Below are 22,971 nucleotides of genomic sequence, written 5' to 3'. Positions count from 1 at the left end.
TTGAAAGAAGGGAGAACATCTTAACCCTAAATTCTTATAAAATGTCCTAAATAATTCGACACATGTTCCTTTTTATAAACTCAATTCAAATCTTATTTCGTTTAATATGGATTTAAGTTTTTCTCAAAGCATATCAAATTTAGTTTACTGCACTAGTCCACTACAGTCTACAAGACTGTGAAATGATTAGAAAAAAGGCTGTAAAATAATAATAATAATAATACTAATGATTAATAATAATAATAATAATAATAATAATAATAATAATAATAATAAAGGGATACAGTAAATTAAATGATAAAATACAAAAAACTAAAATATGTTTTTGTTTTTTTTTCCTAATTTGTTAAGGCTCTGAATGATGAATCAAGATCTTGGGTGGGGGAAGAATTGCGTACCACTAGAAGGCATGAAGGAATTAAGTGGAGCTGGATACAAAGAAGAAGGATCAACAATTTCCCCAACAGCAGTAGCATCAGGGACAGAAGAGATAAGGTTTAAGGGCTGAGCCACCCCTTCAAGGAGTGTACCACTAGAATTAGAGGCGTTTCCGGTAGCCATATTGTAACTATTATTCCCATGATCTGGACCATAATCATACAAAATTCCTCTAAAAACATGCCCTCCAATGTTTACAGCTGTTGAATATGCATACTCCTCTTCGTTCTCATCAACTGAGCTAACTCTCACGCACCTGAACTCTGCTGGAGAATTCACCACTGCTGGAAAATTCATCTCATCCAATAACCCTTTTTTTTATGATAATTAATATATTTTGAACAAAAAACAAACAAACTATTAGTTAGGTACACATGTATATAGAGTTAACAAAAACAACATGAAATTATAACACAGCTTTATAGAAAGGAACATTACATATGTACATAATCGTTCCGAAATCTTTTTTTAAGTTCATTGAATAACTCAGGTATCTGATGGTAATTATTTCTGAGAACGCATCATACTCAGACATGATAAGATATGACATATATGAACAAAGAAAAGGTGAAAGTAGTGTTGTTGGTTTGTGGAAGAGTGAGTGTTGTTGGAAAAGAAAGAGAACAGTAGTACTACAGAAACTAACAGTAACAGCTTCTTCCCTGTTATTGATCCCATTCATTCGTCAGAACAACACTGTTTTGGAAAAGAAAAAGACTAACAGAAATTTTGTTTTACACACGCAATCTATATTCTCTTCCAAAACTTTCTCGGTACCTTCACTTATCTTTTTCAGAAGTTTCAGTAATACTATATGCTTAGCACATGAAAATATGCATATAGTCATATAGATCAAAAGTGACAACACAATAATAGAAACAAAATGAACATATATAATATACCTGCTGAAGGGAGAGTGAGTGAAGGGTTTGTAGGTAAACGAGTGCAAGCTAAAGAGGAATTGTTATTGTTAAGATCTCTCTCTCCATGTTGTTGAGATGATTTAGGAGCAGAAAGTTGTTGTTGTTGTCTTTCTCTTCTTCTAGCAGCAGGAACCCAAGTACTCTTAACATGAGTTTGACAATCAAAACCTCTACTCTTACAACAAGTTCTACATCTCATATGAGGACAATCTTTCTTAGCTTGATTCCCACAATCTTGACAACTTATACCTCCACTTCCACTTCCACTTCCCACAAACACAGTAGATCTATTCTCATCAGAAGAACAAACCCTAGTAGGTCCCACTCCTAACACAACACCAGAGGAGTAAAGATCTTGTTGCTGCTGCTGAGGTTGTTGTAAAGAAAACAAGTGTTGTTGATGTTGGTTCCAAATCTCAAAACCACGGTATGAATTAGAAACAACAGAATCATCATTCTTATTATACCAGAATTCTGTTGTTGGATTATTATTATTCTGTTGGTTTTCTTCTTCAGTTCTTCCTAATGAAAATAAACCAGCCATACTACTACTATTCCAAACCCTGAACGAAAATCCATATCAAGAAAAAAAAAACCTCGATCTATATATATGTATACTTATTTTGTTTAGATAAATAAATAACAACCAATCAAATTTAACCACAAATTCACTTTGAAATATGGTTTTTGTGTACGTACGTGAGTGTAAATATTTTTTTTTCTCTCTCTCTATATATTTGTTACACTTACATTAATAACTACTAGGGTAAAGAATTGAAGGTTTGGTTAGTTGGTTGAGGAACATAGTGATAAATCACGCATTGAACTCGTTTATGTTTGTGTGTTGAAGACAGACAAGAAACAAAGAAGCACAGAACAGAACTGCAAACGCCGCCACGCCCACTTCTCTGTCTCACTCTAATTTAAGAGCTTTCATTATTCTTCTGTTCTGAGAGAGAGTGTGTTTAATTTTAAGAGCTTTTTTGAGTTCTGAGCACTTTGCTTCTTTTGTGTCTTTAAGTTTTTTCTGTTCTGTGGTTATTGTTGGCAACATCGATCTTCCAAACCAATCTCACTCACAGTGTAACATTCTAATGGAATGGATGTTATTCATTTCATCTAACGGTGGGTAGGGTTTTGAGAGTTTATTATATGGTTGAGATTGTTCCACGTGTGTAAAGATATGACTTTATGTTCCTTCGTCCTTTTCTACCGGAAAACCCGCTACTTTTCGTGACTCCTTGTCTCTTTAATTTTTAGTGATTTTGATCTCTAGTTTTGTCGCTATAATTTCTCAAAATTTTGAAATTAAGAAAATAGAAAACCATCAATTTGATTTTAAAGTGAATTACAAAGATATGGACAAATTTCGTGGTTTACTCTTACAAAAATATATTATCTTTAAAGTAAAACTAATCAACATTATTTGTATACTTTTAGGGAGCATGTCGTTCGTTGTAAAGAGTTTTCCGGCTTTAAGTAAATATATGACTTTGTTAGAGATGTCATTTTTGCTATATTCAGACGGGCGTGAGTATTAGCGAAGAAAGATGCACATGTAAACTTCCTCACTGACCCACTAGATAGAAGATTGATACTTAATTAGGCTTGCAGATATTATCGTGTATGGATGAGTAGGAGGAAAACATGACTTGCTTAGGGTTTCACCATTTGTGGGATTAAGGGTCGGGACTTTTACAGTAGGACATGCATCCCTAAACGTTGCGTCAAGCAAAATGGCCAAAAATGAGAAAATGTGTTGTGACAATCTACATGCTTTTATACCATTTGCTTTTGACACTCTCGACTTCCTTGCACCAGAGGTTGTTGACCTTCTATGTAGAGTTTAAAGGGTCATGCATATCAATGTAATGTCTTCTAGGTCTAAGAATGTTGTATTTGCGAGGATTGATTTTGCCATCCAAAAAGGCCTAGCGGCGCAGCTTGTTGTCTGTTTGCCTTCTACTACCTCTGTCCCTAATTATAAGACCATTTTGAGATTATTTTTTTTGTCTCTTTTTATAAGATCCATTTGCTATTTCCAACTACATTAATTATTTCTTTACTTGCATGCCCCTGTTTATCATACATTTTTTTTCTTCAATCAACAATAAATAACATGTTGAAAACATAACTAACTCTTTCTCTTAAAGGATAAAATTGTAAAAACAATAATGATTACAAACAACTTTAATACAAATATCAACTTTCTTAATTCTCGAGATTTTGGCAAAAAGATCTTATATATACGGACGAAGGTGATAGTATAAAATAAAAAGTATTTATTAACAAATTAATATGTAACTTTTATACTCCTCTGTCTCGAAATATGTGTCATTTTTACTTTTTTTCTTTAATTTATTTATCATTTTTATAATACTAATACCATATTTATTATTATTTTTCCACTAACATACCCCTATTTATTGCATTTCCGTCATTTATAACTACTCCATTAACTATAATTAATAATGATGTTTTAGTAAATGACTCATATTTTACTCTTGAAATCAACACTAATAATCATTTCCTTAATATTTGTGTTAAACTCAAATATGAAACGGAGGGAGTAAAAATAAATTTGCATGATTTTTAAGATAAAATTTTCACGTTAGGTTTCTTAACACGTGAGAAAGAAAACACTATTGTCTGACACCTGTAAAAGTTGTAGGTCTTGTAATAAGGAACATATAGAGTACTTCATCCGTCTCAAAATGTAAGCAAAAATAGGTCAACATAAGTTGATGTATCTGATACAAATTTTAAACCAAATACATTAAGTTTCATTGACCAATTTTTGTTTACATTTTAAAATGGAGGGAGTACTACTATAAAGATATTTTAAAAAAAGAAAATGTCAACGAGTGCCTTTATGACACTTTTTAATACCTTGAAATAACATTTTTTTTTAAAAAAATATTTGTGTAATCAATGCATTAGAAATTCTAATATTTAACTTTTTTATGAAATAATTTATTATTTTAAAATCCTTAAAAGTGTTCTGAGACACTCATTAACAATACCCTAAAAAATAAGGGTTAAATATATTTTTGGTCCCTATAAATATCTCAATTATTCGTTTTAGTCCCTCTAAAATTTTCCTTCAACCTTTAGTTCCTCAAAAATTTTCCATCTTCACTTTTGGTCACTCCTTTAAAGTAAATTCATATGTAGAATCCATATTTTTGAATAAAATTTTGCAGAGAAATTCATAATATTATAAGAATCTCTCCCAAAAAAATTTAGAATTTTTTAACAAAACATGGATTTAATATGAATTTTTATATTATGAATTTTTATATTTTTTATGGTTAAAAATTCATATTAAATTTATGTTTTTTTAAAAAATTCTAATTTGTTTTTGGAAATATTTTTACAATATTCTACACATTTCTGCACAATTTCATTAAAAAAATACTAAAATTAACTTAAAATTAGGACCAAAAGTAGTGATTGAAAATTTTATAGGGACTAAAAGTTGAAGGAAAATTTTAGCGGGACTAAAACGAAAATTTGATTTATAGAGACGAAAAACATATTTAACCCAAAAATTAATACTAATATATCCAATAATTTACTCATACTCTTAAACTTATACTTTAAGCACATGTATGTTTGTAATTGTGGATAGATGAAATTAAACGATGAACAAATCAATTCTGTGTCATTATTTTATTGAGGTAGAGAGATTTGGGACGTTGAAAAAGAGGTAACTTGATCGAATTTCCATGGAATTAATCATGTGGCCTCCAAGAATATGTGGCGATGGAGGGAACACAGCGCCACCACGTCCTGATCGTACTTCTATTCTTTACCTATTTTATTTTCATTCTCCAACAAACTTTTGTGTATTTTTTACTCTTTCCATCCTTTTATTCGAGACCATTTTACCCACTTCCTATAAATATCATTTCCTCTGTTCCACGATAAAAAAATGGTCCATATTTTTTTTATCCCCAGCAAAAAACAACACATTTATCTTGTAAGAAAATAATGACACATTGGAAAACAAACCGATCTTTGTAGTATGCCGGGTGATTGTGAGTTTCGTAAGATTTATTGGATTTATAGGGATAAAATTTAGCTTTAATTAAAAAGATAAGGCCGGTTTAGCATGTAGTAGGGCTTTTCGAACTAGATTAGACCAGACCAGTCCATTTGACAGCTCTATTAGAGATTAAAGTCGGAGGAGGATGGTTTATTGTTAAAGGTGTTGGCTCATAAGTATGGGATTCGACTTGGTGGAAGGATTTACAATCCATTCGAGAAGGTTTTGGTTTTGGGTTTTTAAACTAGTTTGATAAGCATTTAGTTAGAGTGTTGGGTGACGGGGAGAAAACTTAATTTTGGGATGATCCTTCAATGGATGGGGCCCACTTAAGGATCAATATCATAAACACTTTAGGGATATAGTTGATCCTAATGTTAATGTAGCGGAGATGCATATGAGGGGATGGTCTTTTGTTGATGGGAATGTGTGACGTTGGAGGAGACCTTTGTTTGCTTGGAAAGAGGATTTGCAACATGAATGCATTTTACAGAAATGATAAACAGACACAAATTTTTTAACACGGCATCGACATCACCGTATATTATACGATTTTTTTTTTGTTATTTTATTTTTCTTTCCCCCTGTACTGCAACCCTCACTCACTCTCTCTTTTCTTCAACCTTTGATCTCTCTCTCTCTCTCTCTCTCTCTCTCTCTCTCTCTGTCACACAACCATACTTAGCCGGCGGAACATCCAGATCTGAACGACATGTGAAGGTGGTTGTCGATGGTAATGATGGAGGGTGATGGTGGTTGTGAGGACGAGGTGTGGTTCTGACGGTGGGAGGATGTGGTGGTGGGGAGGAAAATGGTGGGAGATATGGAGAGCGGCGAGACTTCAGAGAGAGAGAGAGAGAGAGAGAGAGAGAGTGGACGGGTGTGGTGTTGGATGGAGGTCGGAGGATGGTGACAGTGGTAGTGGGAGGAAGGAGGTGGTATGAAGATGGTGGTGGTGGTTCAGTTTAGAGAGAAACAGAAGAGAGAACTTGCACGGGTAGAGGAAAAGAAAAGGGTGTGTAGTGGTTTTACAAAACTGACCTTGACTTAAAGGTTGAAATAACAAAACTGCCCATGGTGTTGGTATTTGTGTCTAAAATTTTGTGTCTACTTATCATTCCTCTGCATTTTATTACTAGATAATGTTTTTTCGCAGTCTAATGTTATTGACAAATGGTCTTGGAAGATTAAACTTAATGACAAATACACAGTCAAATGAGCTTACAAACTCCTATCTCAAAGGGAAGGTTCTATTCTTGAGTGCCTGCAAAATCTTGATATTATTTGGAGTAATTCGATTTCGATGAAGGTGTCTTTTTGTTTGGCGATAACCATCTTCCAACAAAGGATAACTTGCATTATTTCTCATGGTTTGTGTTTATGCATTAATGAATGTGGTCTTGAAGAAACTTTATCGCATATTTATTTATTTATTTTCGAATGTGCCATTTTTCAAAAGTTTGGCACTCCATCTTGCATTAGTTGGGTATCTCTTGTGCATCATCTAACGAACATACTACCCATGTTCAACAATTATGTGAGCTATATGTTCGTGCTTTGATACCAAGGGTTGTTTTCAACTCATTTGGTTAGCTATTGTTTAGATGATTTGGAAGGCTCACAACGATATTTTTTTTCCGGCAACAAGGACATTAATATTGATTTTGTTAGTGATCAAGTTAAAATTCATGTTCGGTGGTGGCTAAAAATGAAGGTGAAAGAATTTGGTTTTGATTTTAACCTGATTTTAACCTTTGGTATACAATCATCTTTATAAATCCAAATTCATATAAGTAATTGATTTATATATGGATATAGTTTGGTCCGTCAAAATATCCGATCTGCACACACCTACACAAATCCTTTTTGAAATGTTTAGGATACATTGATTTTTCCCACTAGCCTATTGGGTTTTCTTTTGTCTATGAAGTGTTTTTTTTTCTTTCCCTAAAGTGGTTTGTTGTTGATTCATACTAGACTCTCATTGTAATTTCCCTCTCTATTTTATGTTCTCCTTGTGCCATCTATTAAAATATCATTGTCATTATTAGATAGAGTTTTAATATATCTCATTCCTTTGGGCATTTAAAAAAAATTGAATGACTATTTTTTTATAAAATTACGTTTCATTAATACATTGTAAACGATAGACGTAAAAAGACTGAAAAACCACTCACTGGATCAAGAAAAATGATAACTAAATTATTTAGTGATGGAATTAGTCTTGATCCTAATCAGTTGATAAACCACCGAACATTATTACGTAGAGACCGGTTTAATCTTATCATGTGTTTGATACGAATATGATAACAAATAATATATTATTATTTTATCATAATTAAATGAGAAAATTACTCTCGTTATTAATTAAATATTTTAAAAACGACATGTAATTAATTATAAATAAGTAAAGAATGACAACATAAAAACGGCATAATATGATGGTAATAAATATAGAATGAATTTTTAATCTCATTAAGATAGTTTCTAACTCAACATATACTCAGGATAAAAATTACAAATGTAAGTCAGGATAAAATAGAAAAATGTTTTATTTTATCATATCTCTTTGATACACTAAACATGAAATTTAAACCGGATATGAAAAATATATGATACCCTATTTTCCTATCCTAACCATCAAACAAACCCTCAAGGTTCATATTATTTTCTCTCATCATTTTATCTAAAATCTCACGTTAGGCTAAAATCATCTGTGATCCACCTTCTAAAAATCTAAAATAAGCCAAGAAGACAACCAAAATAAAAAGCTGACAAATTCACCAATTGATATTTAGAAACATTAGGCTAAATTCACAAAACTAAAGTGATTAAATAAATAACTATTTTTTTAAGATAAATTAAATAACTATTATCTCTTTACTTGAGCCAAATATAGGAGAAAATAAGAAAATGGATTGTGACTTGAATATTAAAAGTAATTTTTTTTTGATAATATGGACCAATCCGACTCGTCACCACCCCTAGTATTGACGTGTTAAAAATTGTAACTCTCCCCGCCAAAAAGAAATGAGTTAAACAGACAGACACAATGGGTCCAACTCATTTTTTCCATTCCTATTAACGATCACATTCAATTTTATACGATGTCAATTTTTTTTTCCATTCCTTTCAATTGCATTGTTAGGAAAAAGAAATCAGTATTTTTTTACTGAAAAAATATTTTAAAGCTCCCATTTAATTAGATTTTTCTTAATAAAAAACATCACTCCTAAAACAAAGGTTATAGAGTAAGAAAAAAGGAAAATCTCACGTAATTTCTTGGTTTCGTCAAGTCCCCAACATAGTAACCTTATTTTTCTCTAACAAATTCCCTACTCCTACTATTTTGGATCATCAAGACATTCCAACTTCCAACTTGAGAATGTTTCCCAATCTTTTCTTACCATCTTCTCTCCTCACCTCTCTCCACAAACTTCTCACTCAAACACAAACCTTTCCCACACAAACATACTTTCTGTGTTTGTCTATGCAGTTTCACATGCATCGACATCATTAACAAATTTTGACACATTTTTATTATTAGTTAGCCTCTGAATACAAACTCTTATGGCATTGTTTAAGACTCGTAATAGTAGGAGATCATCATCACCATCATATGTATCAACCTTGGTAACATTAGGATTTATAGCACTATGTGTTTTTGGTGTATGGATGCTAAACTCGAATTCCTCCAACTCCATGTTTTCGTCGAAAACACAAAACGTGGAAGAGATGACCAGCACCCGAACGGCCATTGATACATCCGATAACACGAACAACGATTTCTCTACCTCCGATGATTCACGGCAAACCAACACTAAAAACACAGAAGAATTGGTAGAAACCACCACCGTTGTCCCTAAAACCGAAGAACAAAAGGAAACTCCCACGGCTGTCTATGGAGATAATCCTGGTCATCTACCCGACGATGCAATCAAATCTGATGACAAAAACTTAAACAACGATCAAAATAAACCACAAAGTGTTGTTAGTGACTCTCAGATATCAGAGGAAAGCTCGTTAACACAAAAAGAACAAGTTTCAGCAATACGAGAATCTAGTTCAGACAATGATGGGAAAGTTTCCGAGTCTGAGAAAGTCCAACAAAGTAACATTGAAAGCTCCGGAGAAAACAAAAAGGAAGAACAAGATAATACCAAATCTCAAGATGTTACAGAATCTAATGACGTAAATGCAGCTGAAAACCAAGAACAAAGCACGGGACAACAACAAGATGTTCCAACTTTCGACACACAAGGGTCTAAAAATGATGAAGATGAAGCAAATAAAGAACAATTGAGAGAAGACAAAGGCGAGATTGAAGAGCAACAAAACTCTAAACTCTCTAAGACAGCATCAGAGAAAAATGAAGGTGAGGAAACAGTGAAGCCAAAAGAAGAGAAGAAAGGAGGGAAGTCAAAGAAGTCGTGGTCAACACAAGCTGATCAGTCGAAAAACGAAAAGAAGAGACAGAAAGGTGATGAATCAGGCGGAAATGAGAAGAAACTGCAAGACAACAAGTGGTATTTGTGCAATGTTACTGCAGGTGCTGATTATATTCCTTGTTTGGACAATGAAAAAGCCATTAAAAAGTTACGTTCCACAAAACACTTTGAACATAGAGAGAGACACTGTCCTGAGGAGGGACCTACTTGCCTTGTGCCACTTCCTAAAGGTTACAAAACATCCATCAAATGGCCCAACAGTAGAGATAAGGTAATTTTGATTCAAAGGTATATCTAATACATTTATGGAGACTTTGATAATGTTATTTTCAAAATTGGAAACATTGTTATTGTGTATGAAAATAGGTATGGTACCACAACGTACCGCACACGTCGTTGGCCGAGGTTAAGGGACATCAGAATTGGGTGAAGGTGTCAGGTGAATTCTTGACATTCCCAGGAGGTGGCACTCAATTCATTCATGGAGCTCTACACTACATTGATTTTCTCCAACAGGTAGTTGCAAATTTAATTTCTAAACTAACCCATTTTTTAGTACTTAATAATTAGAAGTGATGCATAGACCAGAAAGTAAATTTATATCTTGCTAATCATAATTTCTATTTTCTAACATTGCAGGCTGAACCTGATATTGCATGGGGAAAGCGCACCAGGGTGATTTTGGATGTTGGGTGTGGGGTTGGAAGTTTTGGCGGTTACCTATTCGATAGAGATGTTGTTGCAATGTCTTTAGCACCGAAAGACGAGCATGAAGCACAAGTTCAATTTGCCCTTGAGAGAGGCATTCCTGCCATATCTGCTGTCATGGGTTCTCAAAGGCTTCCATTCCCGAACGGCGTTTTTGATCTTATTCATTGTGCACGTTGTCGAGTACCTTGGCATGAAGAAGGTTGGTATCACTAATGTTTATGCTGGGCTAGATTTTTCATTTGGTTGAGCATGGTTAATGAGGAATATGAAACTTTGTTTTTAGGTGGCAAGCTGCTATTGGAATTGAATCGGGTTTTGCGACCAGGTGGTTATTTTGCTTGGTCTGCTACTCCTGTATACCAAAAGCTTGAAGAAGATGTCGAGATATGGAAGGGTAGGACCACATATCATATCTCTATAGTCTATATGTTATTAAGAAGATAATAACTCCACAATTTTGATGTGCTTCCTTCTAGAAATGACCTCACTAACTAAGGCCATGTGTTGGGAGCTTGTGACTATCAATAAGGATAAACTGAACCATGTTGGTGTCGCCATTTACCGCAAACCTACTTCCAACGACTGTTACGAGCGAAGAGAGAAAAGCCAACCTCCACTATGCAAGGATGATGATGATCCAAATGCTGCCTGGTAAATCTCTGTTACTGCTATGTGGGAAAAAAATTTAGTTGATTTGATCAGTAAAATATAGACCAATACTTAAAAATTCTAATCTGGGTTGGCAAAATTGCAAAATGTACTATTATGTTACAGGTATGTACCTCTGCAGGCATGCATGCACAAGGTGCCTGTTAACAAGGCTGACAGAGGAGCCAGATGGCCTGAAGTTTGGCCTAAACGGCTGCACAAAGCCCCGTATTGGTTAAACAACTCACAGGTGGGGATCTATGGAAAACCAGCTCCCAAAGATTTTGTAGAAGACACTGAACGTTGGAAGAACGCCGTGGACGAGTTGAGCAACATTGGTGTAACTTGGTCTAACGTGAGAAACGCCATGGACATGAGAGCTGTCTATGGAGGGTATTGATTCACCCTAGAGTAAAACTACTAAACATTTTTAATTTGATACTATGTGATAATTAGTTTTAACATATAGTCATGTGGGTGTAGATTTGCAGCAGCACTGAGGGAACTTCCAATTTGGGTGTTCAATATAGTGAACATAGATGCTCCTGACACACTACCAATAATCTATGAGAGGGGTCTTTTTGGGATATACCATGACTGGTGTGAATCATTCAGCACATATCCACGAACTTATGATCTACTTCATGCAGATAAACTTTTCTCAAAGATAAAAGAGAGGTATGAATGGAAGCATTTTTTACACCACCATTCTAGAGAAATTGCACCATATTGATTCAATTATGTTGTTTTGGCTCTCCAGGTGCAAGCTTAATCCTGTTATTGTGGAGGTGGATAGAATGATGAGACCGGGAGGGATGTTTGTTGTTCGCGATGAATCTAGCACCATCAGCGAAGTGGAAACCTTGTTAAAATCTCTACATTGGGAAATAACCTACTCCAAAGAACAAGAAGGTTTGCTCTCTGCAAAGAAAGGAACTTGGCGGCCTAAATCTGTAGCTTCTTCCTGATAATGGATACAACATTCCTGCTTCAATTTCAGGTTCCTTCTCATACAAATCTGAGAAGAGGCAGTAACATGCTTTTGGTTCTATGCCACCAAAGTTGTCCAGAAAACAGTTACACAATTATTTTTTAAAATTTTCATTGCATATGTATCTCAGTTTTCAGTTTAATTGTCTTGAGATACAGAGATTCAGATCACCCACAACATAGATGTTGTCATACAGGGAACACCTACATACAGATTTAGATTTTAGTTGTCAATATAACGTGTCTTGTTATTCTGTTATATATGATTACATTAAGCACTAGTAAATTCCTAATTTATTAGATTACTCAAAACAGAACTATTGTATTTATTTTTTATGGTACAAAGCCATTTTGTTTGGTACAAAAACAGAACTATTCTATTCAATGGTAATAGTTTACAAGACAAGACAATTTGACATTGGTTCTTTGTAGGCCTGTAGTTTTACTTCTTTGATTCTCAAGCCATTACTTGAGATAGATTCAATGAAACAATACTCTGGAGAGAAATATTGCTGAACTCACATTCAAGCTTCACAACAGAAACTAGCATCTTTCTAAAATATTTGCAAGATCAAAGAGCCAGATTATTGAAAACTACAATTTTATACCAATTAACAATGACAACGAAATCAATTCCAACAATTAGAGCTCCACTGCTCATGATCGTACTTTCCTATAGAACAAAATGAAAACATGAACTCTAACAGATTCTAAACAGAACCAGACAAGCTAAAAGTACATGTTTATCACCTAGTAAATACCTAAAAAACATGAAAAAGTATTTTGCCGCTAGAAGCTTGAAACCTTCGATATACATGAAAATGCGGGTTCCCCACATTCATACAAATTATAGATGCTAGTGCTCCTCAGTCTCAAGCATACAATCAACTTGATTTGAGAAGTTTCTGCAATTCACCACTCTGGACTGCAGCACTGAGATCTAAATTAGAAAATGAGCAAACTTTGTAAGAATGGATAGAGAAACACAAAGAGGGACCTTAACCTTTTATAATGACATATAGATAATAGCAATACACTAAACCTTCAATTTAATCCCTTCATTATCATTATCTCCTCTATTTAGCTTTTAAAGTATATGGAAAAAAAAAAGTAAGTAGCCCCTTGTCTCATTAGTACTTAAGATGCTAGGGATTAACAGGACAAATTTTCACATACTCAAGGGAATATTTATTATTTTCGGATTTAGATCCTCTCATAAAAAAATTCTATCAATTAAGTCCCTATCTTCTCTCACCCTTATATTTTTGGATATAGAGGGATGCATGTTTGAGAGAGGGATCCAAATTCCTCGTTATTTTCATATAGTTTAAGAACTAAAGGCTTGTTTGAACTGACTTATTTGAGCTTATCTATTAACATAAGTTTTGTGAGTCTGTTTGAGAGAATATATGAAAATAGCTTATGACATTGTTTATAAGTTGTTTTCAGCTTATTTTCATTTGCTATACAAGATAGCTTATGAAAACAGCTTATAGATTATACGAAAAGAATGCAACTTTTTTGTTGTTGTTATAGAAATAGCTTATACATAAGCGCTTATCATGATAAGAACTTATACTAAAAGCTACAAATTAAGTTGTTTATACAAACAAGGACTAAGTATGAAAGAGTTGTTGGATTAATTATTTAATTAATCAATTATGGATTGACAATAATCAATTATTATAAGTTGATGTCATAATATAAATTATGGTCTATTGTGTTAAGCACTAATTATATGATGAATTTGAGTGATTGGGCTTTTGTTACTAAATGGACCGTGATGGGTTGGACCATTTAGATAAGCCCAATGAGAGGTCCCTGCCCTCAGCCGTTTAGCTATTTAAACGTCATCCCATTAGACGGTTAATTATTCTGAATATTGGTGAAAACCTAGAGCTAGACGGAATGAGGGTAGTTACCCCTCTCATAGTTGTCGGCGTTGTCTACGGTTATCCTCATCAACCTAATTCAAAGGTACACAATCTCTAGTTCTTTCTTTGTTATTGATGATATGCTATAATTTGTATCTAGTGATCTATGGCTAAAAAAATCTAAAACTTTCATCAATTGGTATCAGAGCCAAATAGATACATGTTATGGCTATTTCTTTTTGTGAATCATATACTATTGAATCACTCTATTACTATTATTGTATTAATATATGATTCATCCTAATTGTTTATTGCTCGTAAATTATTGTATGTTGATATTATTATCGATTAATCTTAATGAATGAATCAACATACAATTGCAATTGTCCTTGTACGATTGTAATACTGTTTATTTACCACTTGGTTTGTGGCTTTGTTTTGTCACTAAATTGCAATAAAAACACATGAGATTGTTTATCGATTTGCTACCAACCCTATAATTCCAATCCTCTGAAATTTCTCCCGAATGCGGTCGTGTTCCCTGTGAAAAACAAAGTAGATCGCTGGGTATTATTCTAGAAGAAATCAATGATTTATATTCGGTTTTTGCCAAGAACCCTAATTTTTTTAATCTCTGATTGAGTTGATAATTCACAAAATTGATATGTGGCTTCCCTCTTTCGCTCAATCGCGATTTCAACGCCACTTGAATCATTCAATTTCGTCCACCAATGAGCAATATCGAATCGGATCTGTCGCGGGTCGTTTCAACCCGTTTTTTTAGGTGTCCGGGCAAGAAGATGCCCTGCGCGTGAACAGCACGCGAGCACGAAAAAAAATAAAAATCGACAGATTACGTGCGCGTCTGGCACGCGCGTATGCTTTCTATAAATTCTGTTTTTTTTATTTTATATTTTATGCCAAATAATTATTATTATAATTTTTGATTGTTTTGGTATAAATTTGGAATAGTTTGATGCATGTGGATATTTTATATGATATTATTTGGCGATAAGTAAATTATATTCTCACATTTTTTGTTGTGTGAAAATTACATGAATATTCCTTACTCTTGATTGACATTTATGAGAAATTTTACCCCCTCAAACTTGAGATTGATGTGTCAATGAGGAATTTTACATCCCTAATTAACTAGTAAATATTATATTATATTATTTTGGGATATAAATATAATTTATCTTGTGCCCAAAATATTCAGAAGATTTGATTTGTTTTATACCCTTAAAATTTGGGATTTAAATTACTTTTGAAATCTCTAATTTTTTTTATGTAAATTGATATGAGAATCATATGTTCTTTTAAATCATGCATTCTTTAGATTTGAGTCTAAAATATAACATTTATGTAAATTATTCTTTTAAAGTGTTAGTATTGTGAAGAATCTTTAGACTCAGTCTTATATTCTTGTCTCAAATATCTTGTATAAACTAATATATTTTGAGAATTGTTGATATTGTATTTTTGATGCATGAATTTCAAAATTTTGTCAAATCTTGTAAGGATTAGATATCAATTAAATTGAGAATAATTTATTTCAAATCATGTATTCTCAATATTTGAGCTTAAACTATTGTGAATTTTTAGAAGGTTCAATTTTATTAATTCTAATGCCAAATATATTGAATTTAATATATTCTTTAATTCATATTGTCTTAGCATAAAAATCCAAAGTTCACTAATTGATCATTCTTTTGGCGACATATTTGAACTTAGACACTTATGCCTGATTCTTGTCACAAATTGATTTAAAGGGTCTTGATAATATTTTGTTTTCAAAAGGAGTATAGTAAGTTGTATATTATATATGTCATTTATATTAATTGAATCTAAAATTGACATATTTCTCTTTAATATACATTATGTGTTCTGCTATACTCTCTAATCTAGACCCTTAATTTATTACTCTAAATTTTGTGACAAACACCATTAACTATCTAATTATGTGTCTTGTCGCAATTAAATATTTGGATCACAATTATGTTGAACTATGAATGAGGCGTGGTTACATTTTTTTTATGCTAAAATTCTAATGATGAATTAAAATTTGTAAGCCTCCTTGTTGTTTATCTGTTAACTATTATCAAAACAACTTATTAAAAATGGATGCAATTTTTGAAATATGTATCATCCTTACATCTGAATTCTTATATAAATCATATTGATTTATAATTAGAGTCTCACATATGCTTATTTATAATTGCTTATTCTCTATTGATGAATATTTTTGAGATGACTATATTATAAGATATTCTCGTTAAGTCATCAACAGTCATTGACTCTAAGTATAAGGATGAATGTCACACTCTCCGAGGTATGTTGTGATTTAATTATTTTATCCTCTTGTGACTTATTGCTTATTATTGCATATATGAAGAAACTTAGTCTTTCTTCTCTTTTGTTGAGCAATTATGATATCCTATATAGAAGTGAAATCCTTTTTCAGAATATTCTAAACAGAACTCTGTTGTTATATACTATTTTCTTACTATAATGCTCCATTTTGTATTTATGTTCTTTCTAATTTATAGTGGGAGTATTGAAAATTTTATTCTAAGAGTTCTTTTCTGGATAAATTAGAAAACTATTTGACACACTTCTATTCCAAATAACAACTTTTGTTATTATACTACTTCATATAAAAGAAATTCTAAAGTCATATTTATGATGTGCTAATTTAAAATATTGTTAAGCACATTTTTCTATCTTTTGAATATGACCGAAGTTGAGTAAATTTAAGTATAATTGTTTATGCATGATATTATTGTATCATATTCTCTTAAGCATAAACATTATTTATTTGTATAATTGTAATCTCACCTATCGTGGGTACAATTATGCAAATTTTGTTAAATAGATTAACATTATATTGGTAACAGTCATACCCTATCGGTGTGTTGTTATAATTGTTATTATTCAATGTACCTGAAATGTTTATACTTATGTCAATTATAATTAGAATACTCTATCAATGTTTAAATTTTGTAAGACATAAGAATGGTACATTGTGATGATATAGTTCTTACTTATTATCGTTAAGATCCTTGAATGAGATTAATATAAGTAAGTTACTTTGTTAAAAGACATGTAGAAAATTGTATAAATTTTGCAATCCAATATTATTACATTTTGAATTAAATTTCTACCTAAATGTGATTTATATACATACATACATACATACATATATATATATATATATATGTATATATAAATATATCGGATTGCTACTATCCCTTTGTTATGTGAGTGACGGACATACCCTATCGGTGTGACATTACTTAACATATCATTTTGTGATAGAGAAATAGTTGAATATTTTATTTAAAATATCTTTCAAACCTTTTTAATTCAACTATCATTGTCTATTCTCTATCAAGTGGGAGAATCATTGCTATGTATTGTGTAACGTGATGGACATACCCTATCGGTATGACATTACTTAACATAATCATCCTTTTGTGGGTAAGATAGTTTAACTATCATTCTTCAACAAGTGAGAAAAATTCTACATGTCAACTAACTATATCTCATAAACAAATATATATATTTGTTTTCATATTTTAGATATGAAATAGAGACTTATATTGAGGATATTAGTTATGCTATTGCTATTCTTTAATACTTATGGAAGCTTGTGACTATTTTCTCTTATATCCTCAATAATAATAAAATATAAGTCTTGTGTATTTCCGCTGCTTGTAACCTAATTGTTTCTCAAATTTGTGTAAGTATAATTATAACATTTGAGTTTTGAGTGAGTTATTAAAATTGTGAATAGAGTCTCATATCCCATTTTATAATAATAGAGACTTATCTCACTCATATGATGATAAACCTTTTATATAATCATCATATTTGTCGTATAGAGGTTACTATATTTATAAAATTCTTTGGAATTTTAATTGTGAAAAAGGAGATTTTGTGTTATAAAATTCTTAAATGAAAATTTACGTTCTCCTTAATTCTAAATGCAGAATATGTGGTTAACTACGAAACCCAATTCTTGATAATATCTGCTATTGATAAAATATGTATTTATGGGGGTTTCATATTATTCTTGAGTTACCACTTGTGTTAATAATTCTGCTATGCTCATGTGCAAAATATGTGGTTGAGTTCATGAAACTCTATTGGCTAAAATTATATAACCACTTATGTTGATAATCTTGCACTGGTAATTAAGTATCCCACTGTTGAATATTACATTATTATAATATTTTTTTGTATCAGTGATCACTAATGAGAATCCCACTTACTCTTGTTTATATATATGTGGGATCAGTGGGAGTGTGTACACAACATTATATATTATGAGCTCAAATGAGAAATCTCACTCTTGTTTATATATATGTGAGATCAAGAGAAATGTGTACACAATATTATTCTCGTTATCGCCATATACTCTTGTGCACACTATAAAATATGGCATAGTTTAAGAGACATTAAACTTTAGTCTCATTCTATTATATTGAGATATATGTTAAAATTCTATCGATCTCAATGAGCATCAAAATTGGATGCTTAAGTCAATTTTGTTGGAATATGCACAATAACTTCTTGGCATGCAAATATATATTGTGCTTCTGTTTTACCAACATTCCACATTTTTTGAGGTCATAAATAGTAAGTACAATGTATAATATCAATACTCCTATCGAGTATGATATTGTGTTCTTGTGGTACTTATAATTTGAGATAATCATAAATGTTCTTTTGTTATTGACATTTCAGTGGCCACATTAATCCACATCTTTTTTCTTTAAACTACGTGTCTATGTTAATCCAATTTGGGATTATTGAATTTCCTATTTTGCTTTTATGGATTTTCATAGTCACATTTTTTTTATAAAACTTGGATTAATTGAATGTCATAGAACATTTATCGACTTTGACTAAATGTAATTACTCTCTCTTTATAGGCTATCCCTATAAGTAATTACTATTCTTATACCTATGTGGATATATGACTTTTATGGAATTGAAAACTCATTGGCAGAACCATTAACCACAGACTTATATATATGAGTATTGTAACTCATAATGATTTGATCAAGTCTATGTTATTTTGGGTTAGTGGGAGTTTGTTATAGCATTTTTAAAATGTTTGGGCTATTCTTTAGTGACATATTCTTTTTAATTCAAACGTGTCACTATAGATTCATCATTTGTTAGAAAAGTGAGTCTTTGATCTGTATGATTTGTTTTCCCTATCGGATTCAATTTCTGCAGCATTAAAGCTTACTTCTCTTTTGAATGATTAGTGCTTTGACCATGCATGTAATTTTAAATTTTAAATTCTTTATGACAAGTGAATTTTTATTCTTTCAGTAATTGAGTATTGTCATCCAAGTGGGAGATTGTTGGATTAATTATTTAATTAATCAATTATGGATTGACAATAATCAATTATTATAAGTTGATGTCATAATATAAATTATGGTCTATTGTGTTAAGCACTAATTATATGATGAATTTGAGTGATTGGGCTTTTGTTACTAAATGGACCGTGATGGGTTGGACCATTTAGATAAGCCCAATGAGAGGTCCCTGCCCTCAGCCGTTTAGCTATTTAAACGTCATCCCATTAGACGGTTAATTATTCTGAATATTGGTGAAAACCTAGAGCTAGACGGAATGAGGGTAGTTACCCCTCTCATAGTTGTCGGCGTTGTCTACGGTTATCCTCATCAACCTAATTCAAAGGTACACAATCTCTAGTTCTTTCTTTGTTATTGATGATATGCTATAATTTGTATCTAGTGATCTATGGCTAAAAAAATCTAAAACTTTCATCAAGAGTGTGATACTTGACTACTAAATTGAGAGTTTAATCTTAGATAATAGTAACCCAGAAAAGCAAAAGTCTAAGAAGCAAAAACTAACCATCTGATCCACCAATATGCTTCCCATAGACAAACACTTGTGGGACTGTTCTTCTACCAATCAAATCCAGAAGAACACCCTGAATTTGATACCCATCATCTAAACAAGCACAAAAAAATTACGACGAGCGTGAGATAAGTTTGAATAATGATAACAGTTGTCTATTTGGATTGGCTTATTTGAACTTATTTCCTGACATAAACACTTATGAAAACAGCGTACGACATGTGCTCATAATCTGTTTTCAGCTTATTTTCACAAGCTCTCCAAGACAGACCATTAAAGCAGTTTTTTTTTTTTTTTTTTTATGAGCAAATGAAAGCAGCCTATAGCTTACGCGAAAACAATTTAACTTTTGTTATAGAAATAACCTATACATAAGAGGGTATCAGGACAAGAATTCAAATAGTATACTCAGTCGGTGTACAATTATTTTACACACATCTAATAATGTCTTAGAAATATCAAAACACATAAGTTGTGATATTCATCAATTAAGGAGACAACACAATCATCGGATGTAAAATATTGTACACCGACAGAGCATATTAATTAAACTATCATGAAAAACACTTACACTATAAGCTGCAAATTAAGTTGTTTATCAAACAAGGCGACACAAAACATAAATATAGCAGAGTGATGATTTAAGAGATACCTCGCAAATCAAGCTCAACAACAAAAGGTTGCTCATTTAGTTCAACAAAAACACGTTTAGCACGTAAACAATACCTACGAAAATCAGAGAAACATTGTGATGAAATTGAACAAACCCTAACACGTGATAATAATTGAAAATTGAAGAGAGTTATATATACGTACGGGCAATAGGATTTGGAGAAGATGGTGATTCTGTTGGAGTAGATTGCGTTTTGAACAAAAGCGGAAACTGAATTTGAAGCTTCGGTTCCATTCTCAAACAAAAAGGGTAAAACGGTCAATAACGTGAGAGTTATGAACATGCTCCACTGTAACATCTTCCCAATTCTTCTGTTCTTTCGATCGTGTGTGTTTCTCTGTGTTATGTTTATATTTTCCCAATTTGACACGACACTGATTTTGTAAAGTTTACCAGACCCTTATTGTTTTCCACGCGTGTCTCTAAACAGTTTGTCATAAAAGTGTTTTTTTTTCCTAATTAAAGACAAAACTCTGTTTTTAACAAAAAGGAAAAACTTTGTTTTGAACTTTTTTCTAATTATAGAAAATAATTTATACATAAATTAAAGACAAACGAACAACAAGTTGAGCCGATAAACCTTTCTCATTAATAAAATATAGGCTAAAGTGCAACTTTGGCCCCCTATCTTTCAAAAAGTTGCGATTTTGGCCCCCTAAGTTTGAAAACTACAATTTTGGTCCCCTATGTTTTAGCCCCTTTGCATATTTAGTCCTTTTGGTCAATTTTGACCGGTCAACGCCCATGTGGCATGCCACATGGGTAATTTATTAAATTAAAAATAAATAAAAAATCATTTTTTAATTAAATAAAAAATCTAATTAAAAACATTTATAAAATCAGGAAAATTGAAAAATTAATAAAAAAATTATGAAAATATTAAAATATTCTGGAAAAATGAAAAATTAATAAAAAAAATATAAAAAAAGTCTGGAAAATTGAAAATTAATAAAAATGAAAAAATATGGAAAAAAATTTTAAAATTCTAGAAAAATAAAAAAATCTGAAAAAATTTAAAAATTCTCGAAAAATTAATAAAAATAAAAAATGATTAAAAAATAAAATAATCTAATAAAATGAAAAATAATGAAAAATTCTGAAAAAAATAAAAAAGATTAAAGATTTTTGGAAAAATGAAAAATTAATAAAAAAATTGAAAAAAATATTAAAAAATTTCAAAATTTTCGAAAAAATTAAAAAAATTAATCATGTGTATTTATAAACCGAGCTTAGGTTTTTTTAGTGTATTTATTTCCAAAAAAATTTCAGTGTATTTTTGTGTATTTATAAACCGAGAATAAGGGAAAAAATATGTGTATTTATAAACCGAGCTTAGGTTTTTTGTGTATTTTTCGAAATTTTGAAATTTTCATTAGTATTTTTTCCGGGAATTTTTGTGTATTTATAAACTGAAAAAACCTAAGCTCGACATATATACTAATGAAAATTTCGAAAAATACTAATGAAAAATTTTAATTAGAATTTCGGCACGTTTCTAATTTTAAGTAGAATTTTAATTAGAGTTTCGAAATTTCCATTAAAATTTTAATTAGAATTTTAATTAGAATTTTCATTAGTATTTTTCGAAATTTCGAAATTTTCATTAGTATATATGTCGAGCTTAGGTTTTTTCAGTGTATAAATACACAAAAATTCCTGGAAAAAATACTAATGAAAATTTCAAAATTTCGAAAAATAAACAAAAACCTAAGCTCGGTTTATAAATACACATATTTTTTTCCCTTATTCTCGGTTTATAAATACACAAAAATACACTGAATTTTTTTTTGGAGATAAATACACTGAAAAAACCTAAGCTCGGTTTATAAATACACATGATTAATCTTTTTAATTTTTTTGAAAATTTTGAAATTTTTTTATTATTTTTTCATTTTTCCAAATTTTTTTAATCTTTTTTATTTTTTTCAGAATTTTTCATTATTTTTCATTTTATTAGATTATTTTATTTTTTATTCATTTTTTATTTTTATTAATTTTTCGAGAATTTTTAAATTTTTTTCGTATTTTTTCAGATTTTTTTTATTTTTCTAGAATTTTTAAATTTTTTCCATATTTTTTCATTTTTATTAATTTTCAATTTTCCAGAATTTTTTTATATTTTTATTAATTTTTCCAGAATTTTTTAATATTTTCAGAATTTTTTTTCAATTTTTTTATTAATTTTTCAATTTTCAGAATGTTTTTAAATGTTTTTAATGAAAATTTCGAAAAATACTAATGAAAAATTTTAATTAGAATTTCGGCACGTTTCTAATTTTAAGTAGAATTTTAATTAGAGTTTCGAAATTTC

At 31.1% G+C, this 22,971-nt stretch overlaps 3 protein-coding genes across 3 annotated transcripts; 1 reads left to right on the top strand and 2 right to left on the bottom strand.

Moving 5' to 3' along the window:
- Positions 1-236: 236 nt before the first annotated feature.
- Positions 237-2,435, bottom strand: LOC146920042 (protein SHORT INTERNODES-like). Its single transcript, XM_085713433.1, has 2 exons — positions 1,341-2,435; positions 237-749 (listed from the first exon to the last, which is right to left on the bottom strand). Exons 1-2 carry the CDS (start codon positions 1,903-1,905, stop codon positions 367-369), a joined length of 948 nt encoding a protein of 315 aa, XP_085569559.1. The 5' UTR covers positions 1,906-2,435; the 3' UTR covers positions 237-366.
- A 5,961-nt stretch (positions 2,436-8,396) lies between these two features.
- On the top strand, positions 8,397-12,465 carry LOC146920041 (S-adenosyl-L-methionine-dependent methyltransferases superfamily protein). The gene is made up of 8 exons (XM_085713431.1): positions 8,397-10,128; positions 10,224-10,373; positions 10,497-10,767; positions 10,852-10,962; positions 11,045-11,219; positions 11,343-11,609; positions 11,700-11,894; positions 11,977-12,465. Exons 1-8 carry the CDS (start codon positions 8,980-8,982, stop codon positions 12,182-12,184), a joined length of 2,526 nt encoding a protein of 841 aa, XP_085569557.1. The 5' UTR covers positions 8,397-8,979; the 3' UTR covers positions 12,185-12,465.
- Positions 12,466-12,790: 325 nt separating this feature from the next.
- On the bottom strand, positions 12,791-21,257 carry LOC146920040 (Glutaredoxin family protein). The gene is made up of 4 exons (XM_085713434.1): positions 20,804-21,257; positions 20,640-20,713; positions 19,982-20,080; positions 12,791-13,146 (listed from the first exon to the last, which is right to left on the bottom strand). The coding sequence occupies exons 1-4, from the start codon at positions 20,956-20,958 to the stop codon at positions 13,091-13,093; spliced, it is 384 nt and encodes a 127-aa protein (XP_085569560.1). The 5' UTR covers positions 20,959-21,257; the 3' UTR covers positions 12,791-13,090.
- Between the last annotated feature and the right edge of the window lie 1,714 nt (positions 21,258-22,971).

This window comes from Medicago sativa, chromosome 5 (assembly GCF_051527215.1).
Source record: "Medicago sativa cultivar Bolivia chromosome 5, Bolivia_mono, whole genome shotgun sequence".
NCBI classification, from domain to species: domain Eukaryota; kingdom Viridiplantae; phylum Streptophyta; class Magnoliopsida; order Fabales; family Fabaceae; genus Medicago; species Medicago sativa.
The sequence above is the reverse complement of the archived record's forward strand: the minus strand, read 5'-3'. Positions and strand labels throughout refer to the sequence as shown.

Bases quoted from the DNA above. Each gene is read 5' to 3' on its own strand.
- LOC146920042 (XM_085713433.1), bottom strand. From the start codon at position 1,905: ATGGCTGGTTTATTTTCATTAGGAAGAACTGAAGAAGAAAACCAACAG. The intron at 750-1,340 runs GTATATTATATA...CATAAAAAAAAG, and splicing joins ACTCACTCTCCCTTCAGCAG to GGTTATTGGATGAGATGAAT.
- LOC146920041 (XM_085713431.1), top strand. From the start codon at position 8,980: ATGGCATTGTTTAAGACTCGTAATAGTAGGAGATCATCATCACCATCA. The intron at 10,374-10,496 runs GTAGTTGCAAAT...CTAACATTGCAG, and splicing joins ACATTGATTTTCTCCAACAG to GCTGAACCTGATATTGCATG. The intron at 11,895-11,976 runs GTATGAATGGAA...TTGGCTCTCCAG, and splicing joins TTCTCAAAGATAAAAGAGAG to GTGCAAGCTTAATCCTGTTA.
- LOC146920040 (XM_085713434.1), bottom strand. From the start codon at position 20,958: ATGTTACAGTGGAGCATGTTCATAACTCTCACGTTATTGACCGTTTTA. The intron at 20,714-20,803 runs GTACGTATATAT...TGATTTTCGTAG, and splicing joins TTCTCCAAATCCTATTGCCC to GTATTGTTTACGTGCTAAAC. The intron at 13,147-19,981 runs GTTAGTTTTTGC...TTTCTAATTTAG, and splicing joins GCATATTGGTGGATCAGATG to ATCTCAGTGCTGCAGTCCAG.